Source organism: Lactuca serriola, chromosome 8 (genome assembly GCF_051521515.1).
Source record: "Lactuca serriola cultivar US96UC23 chromosome 8, Lser_US96UC23_V15, whole genome shotgun sequence".
NCBI classification, from domain to species: domain Eukaryota; kingdom Viridiplantae; phylum Streptophyta; class Magnoliopsida; order Asterales; family Asteraceae; genus Lactuca; species Lactuca serriola.
In genome coordinates, this window is record NC_136415.1 from 227,293,334 (window position 1) to 227,298,752 (window position 5,419).

General features: G+C 34.3%; 2 protein-coding genes and 1 long non-coding RNA gene across 3 annotated transcripts; all 3 read right to left on the minus strand.

The window, feature by feature from the left end:
• Positions 1-501: 501 nt before the first annotated feature.
• Positions 502-1,242, minus strand: LOC145069355 (uncharacterized). Its single transcript, XR_013689459.1, has 3 exons — positions 1,070-1,242; positions 835-906; positions 502-560 (listed from the first exon to the last, which is right to left on the minus strand). It is a non-coding gene; the product is annotated as an uncharacterized LOC145069355 (long non-coding RNA).
• Positions 1,243-1,534: 292 nt separating this feature from the next.
• Positions 1,535-2,570, minus strand: LOC145067910 (uncharacterized). The gene is made up of 6 exons (XM_079014937.1): positions 2,470-2,570; positions 2,317-2,389; positions 2,161-2,241; positions 2,007-2,070; positions 1,830-1,917; positions 1,535-1,742 (listed from the first exon to the last, which is right to left on the minus strand). Exons 1-6 carry the CDS (start codon positions 2,568-2,570, stop codon positions 1,535-1,537), a joined length of 615 nt encoding a protein of 204 aa, XP_078871063.1.
• On the minus strand, positions 1,830-5,068 carry LOC145067911 (uncharacterized). The gene is made up of 8 exons (XM_079014938.1): positions 4,997-5,068; positions 3,687-3,788; positions 3,509-3,584; positions 2,470-3,227; positions 2,317-2,389; positions 2,161-2,241; positions 2,007-2,070; positions 1,830-1,917 (listed from the first exon to the last, which is right to left on the minus strand). Exons 1-4 carry the CDS (start codon positions 5,066-5,068, stop codon positions 2,878-2,880), a joined length of 600 nt encoding a protein of 199 aa, XP_078871064.1. The 3' UTR covers positions 1,830-1,917; positions 2,007-2,070; positions 2,161-2,241; positions 2,317-2,389; positions 2,470-2,877.
• Between the last annotated feature and the right edge of the window lie 351 nt (positions 5,069-5,419).

Genomic DNA, 5,419 nt, shown 5'->3' on the forward strand with positions numbered 1-5,419 from the left:
CCTCTCCCACAATCACAACATCATTTACAGAGAAAGGTTGTCAATTACTTTCATTAAGACTTTCATTCAATCACAAAAATATTAAATAAAAGGGTGAAACAGTAACTTACTTGTGATAAGTTGATCTCCCTTAGAGCAAACACAGCTAAAGCATTGAACAAGACCCTATTTCCCTCTTCTTTTAAAGTTTCCAGAATGTTTAGAATGCTCTCCTTACTCATAATATATAATCAATAATCAGATTGAATTATATATTATGAGTAAGTAATAAAGTACATGTAACACAATAAAGTATTATTAAGGAACTTATGAGTTCAAATATTATTTTTTACACTCAGATGCCAAAATATTTTATGTTATTCTTCTACAAGTTGAGAACCAACTCAAACATGAAAGATAATAGTCCATCTGGCAGCTTTTGATGACATGGCAAATGAAATTTCTCAGAGATAGAATAATACCTGTACTATTAAAATGATGGCAACTACAACAGGTGGTCCAATAACTACAGCCAAAAACATGCCTTTAATCATGTCTAGAAAGAAAAGAAAGATTGTTTGCTGCAATCATAAATCCCATGTGTTACAAACTTATATCCAAATTTAAATTAAATAAAAAGAGAAAACTGTAAAAACAAATTATATCCAAGGTAATACACCATACAACAAAATAGCAAAGTCCATCAGTATTTTTCAAAAAAACACCGTTTTCTTAATTATTAGAACACATTAGGAAAGCTTTATACTCTTTGATTTAAGAAGCTAAGTAAACTATAAGAAATCCACAACAAAAAGAAACTATAAGAAATCCACAACAAAAAGATTTGAAACTTACCTGTCCAGTAAGAAGAGGGGTATCAGCAACAAGCTTGAAAGCAACAGGCCTTGGAGTACGCACAGGCCAAGCCTGCAAATAAAAGGTGCATCAAGTATAAAAGAGAACAAGGAAACTGATATTAAAAACAAGAACTTTGATCATTAGAATAAAAGAGAGAGAGAAAAATAGATAGGGAAGAAATGGAATGGAATGACTCATTCCATTCCATTCCATTCTATATTCCAACCTTTACCTTGTTTTCTTATCATTATCAGTTGTATCTGCACCTCTTTCATTTCCTGCAAGATTTATGAACGAAGAATGGCATGTGATCGTGAAGATTCCTCATTTGCATCTGTTGTCCCTGTGATTGTAAATTAGTAAAAAAGTACAGAAAACATGAGAATTTAATCATTTATATATTGAAATTTGTTAAATATGAGGAATCAGGGGCAGTATAAACCTGAGAAGTGGATGCTACTTTGTTTAATTGTAGTTATCACTATTATATAGGTCATCCATAAAAGTTAAAAGGTACACCAAAAATTCTCTTACAATTTTGGTCCCCAAAAATTCTCTTACAATTTTGGTCCTTTGAAATTTCTTGTAGAGTTTCAGTCCTTGTTCTAAGTAAGATGACCATTTTTGGTCCCTGAGTATTGCTGATCTTTTCAATTTTAGTCCCAACTCATTTTACTTGGAACGAAGAGTAAAAACGTTACAAAAACCTCAAATAACGATCAAATTTGCAAGAGAATTTTGTAGGACCCAAATTGAACAAAATCAGCCATACTCGAGGACCAAAAATGTAATTTTTGCAAAAATAAGTGAGAGAAAGCACCTCAATTTCCTTCACTTCAAATTCTTGGGTGTGTGACAAACAAGAGTTACCATAAGTTTTTGAGGCCAAACTTGACCCATTCAATCTGGGGAAAAAAAATATGCAAATTGCCAAATTACCATATTATCCCTCAAAAAGAAAAATAGGAATGATGCAAGTGCAATACTCTTACAAGTCACTATCGAGATACAATGCAAAATGATTTCCCCCACCAAGCGCTAAATACTCAGTTGAACAAAGAGTAAAATACCGATTCACCCCTAATAAATGCACAATTAACATAATAAATCCCAAATAAATATTAAAATTATAAAAGATTTTTTTATATATTATCAAGAAAATGCAGTACCTGTGGGGCGATATATAACAGGACGCCCTGGTGTATTTGTAAACACAAATGTATCATTCGATCCCTGTATAGTATTTACTCATCATAGTGAAAAAGGGTAGAAAAGTCTTTTGTCAACATATAGAGAAACGAACTTAATTAAACAATTACAAACCTGGTATCTTTTCTTTGTTGATGGCTTCAAAGGTGCCTCAACTAAACCACCAAACACTGCACCTTTACGATCTCCAACAACCTGAAAATGTTTAATCAAGTTTCAGTTAAAGGGTAAAGTTGACATTTTGCATAGTTACTGAAGACAAGACATTACCAGTAGACTTAACCCAGGGCAAAGATTGCTTCTTCTATATAAGGTTGAAAGAGATATGCCATGCCTCCATGTACTAACATATAAAAAAGATAATGATATATCAAGATTGAAGAATAATGTGAAACTGAAAATATGATGAAGATGAAATTTTACCTGTATAGTAAGACCCATTTCTTTCCTTGACTGAGAACAGGGAGTGCAACATAAAGATCAGAACGTGTATTTTCTGTCATAAGTTGTGAAGGTTCTGACATTTTTGGAAGTTTATCAGAAGGAAAATCTGAGAACAAGAGCCTCAACAAGTGCTCCAGTTCCACCAACAGGGTATTCTAAACTACAACCTGGTTTATACCATTCTGCAAACATATAAATCTGCAAATATGTGGATATATATACAGGCAAAAGATTAGACATTTAGAGAACTATAAAATATGAAGGAATAGAATGGATTCTGTTTGGTTGGAATGGAATGGATGAGGACATGTGGTAATGGAATAGCCCATTCCATTCCTTCCTCAATTCCATCATACCAAAAAGTAAAACTACCTTAAAAGAAACTTTTTAATGTATGATATGATTATGTACCATTTCTGCTGAAAAAACACCATCGGATTTCACTCCAGCAAGTAAGAAAGACAAAAGATCCACCCAATTTCTAATGAAAGGATCTTTGAGTCCCAATGAATCAACTATTTCTGAAAAAGGGCGTAAAAGCTTTGTGGCACCAAGAACACCTTGAGGTCCCATTTTTGCAAATGATTTTAGGAGTGGATATGCATATCTAACTCCAGCAGTAGAAACAACTCCCAAATCACCTCGAATAGATAAAGGTGGCAAAGCCATGGCAGCTGCGTATTGTACTGTGGGGTATTCCTTCTTGATTTTAGATTTCACTTGGATCCATGATCTTCCTGCATATATATACATGACCATAAATTATTATATGACTTTAAAGTTGAAAAATGATATCAACTTTAAAAAGGTTAAATGCAAGAAAACTTATTTACAGATTATATAGAAAAACTTATTTCTATCATTACTCATGATTTTGTTATTTTTCAAAACAAAATAATAACTTTCAAATCATACATCCAAACACCCCCATTAGCATTAAACCAATTCATAATCGTTTATCTACTAAAATAATTATAGTCAACATATTTATTCAAACAAGGAACCAAAAAGACCTTACCCTCGATAACAAGCCCATAGTAAAGCATAAAAATCAAGTTGTTCCATGGAGAAGATGTCACTTGTTCAAGCAACACCTACAAATATATAGATCAAATCGCGAATTAGGTGTCATATAATTCAGTTGTAAGATTGTAAATTTCCATTGTTATCCTTATTATCAAAGGTTCTTAGGATACCTTTTTGGCAACTGTTGTCGTGTCTTTTTTGCCCTTGAACAACTTATCCAACAATAAGTGGTAGAAATGCCCAAATGGTCCAAGATATGCACACCCAAAAAGCTACAAACACTCCCGCATTAATATTCTATACTGATTCTTATATATATATATATATATATATATATATATATATATATATATATATATATATTTGACTTGTGCTTTTTCATTTATTGCAGAGAGAATAAGTTATGTGACTTTCATATCCTGATATTTTATATGTGACACCCCGACCTTACGGATACTGTCATTTATTCTTAGTATTCTTTAATTCATTAGGAATGGTGAAAAGTTTAACAGCAGAACATGGTAACCTGCTATCTGGTAACACCAATGGTTCCTAAGTGCAAATCAAGAAAATAAGAGCAACAAATATCGCAGGTTTCTCTCCCTCCTTGAAATTGAGCACAAGTCTAAAACAAAAGAAATATGATGAAATTGAACACAGGGCCTAAATTCTTTGAGAAATTTTCAGAATTCAATGAAGAACCATACATGTTCAACAGAAAAATCATAAATCAAAACCTATATATTATCAAAAAATCGGAGCTGATGAGAAGAGGAAAAAGGAAGAAGCGTACCTGATGAGAAGGGGAAGGAGACTTCAAAAAATTGGAACAGATGAGAAGAGGATCGTCGACGATTGGTTGTTGCGGGAGAAGAAAATTGGCGTTGAAGTAGGAGACGAAACGATGGAGTCGCTGATTTCTTCCTTTGGTAGGGCAAGGGTATAATTGGAAACCCTTCTCCCTTTCTTCCTCCTTTCTCAGTCAGTCGATTTTTTCCATCTTACCCGATTAGATTAAGCTTTCCGAGTCAGATACACAAATTCCGTTCATCAAACGTCTTTATCTGACCGGGTCATCAAAAAAAGTCGTTGATGTCTGAGATTCGATACCTTGAACCAAGAAATCCCTAAATCTCTATGAGATAGGAGCGCCGACACCTCGATCGATTTTGTTGAGAAGCATCGAGCATAACACTAAATCTTTTGGGAGTCGCAGTCGCATGCCAGGAGAAGTGAATGTGATGTTGCAGTGGTCTGTTAGAGATAGACAGAAAGGAGGGACATGGATGGAGGAAAAGGGTGGCCTGGTGGTTCTAGGGTTTTTATACAAATGGTGGTGTTATTAACCAACGATGGTGATTGACCATGGAGTTTCGAGACCTTGACTTTAATAGAGCTATTGTTCTACTTGATATGGAAATCACTCTAAATTTGTAGTTGTAATACAGCTCTTCTATTGATTGAGAGGCTAAGAAAGTACTTGAGGAACTGAAGATCGAGGGAAGTAGATGAAGGGTTTTTGAACTGAAACCGTAGTTCCAACAATAGTCATGGTTCCAAAAACTGTACCCCTTTGATCAATTTCATGGCCTGGTGACCAAAAAACCTTCGATTTCACTAAGAACCGGAACCCTAGTTCCAACAATAGTCGATTTTTGGTATTTGATTGAGAGAGAGAGAGAGAGAGAAGAACGATTGAAAGAAGGTAGAGGAGAGCTTGGCGGGTTTTTAATTTTTTCAGAATTTCATTTCCCCCTTTCCCCCACTATTAAAGGATGGAACATGCGTTCCATTAAAAAATATAAAGCGACATCCTTAGACGACGCGCATTTTATTATAGGTGCCCTCCGTGTTTTTTTTAGACACTAATTTAAGGGCGCGCAATAATGCGTGTCTTCTATCC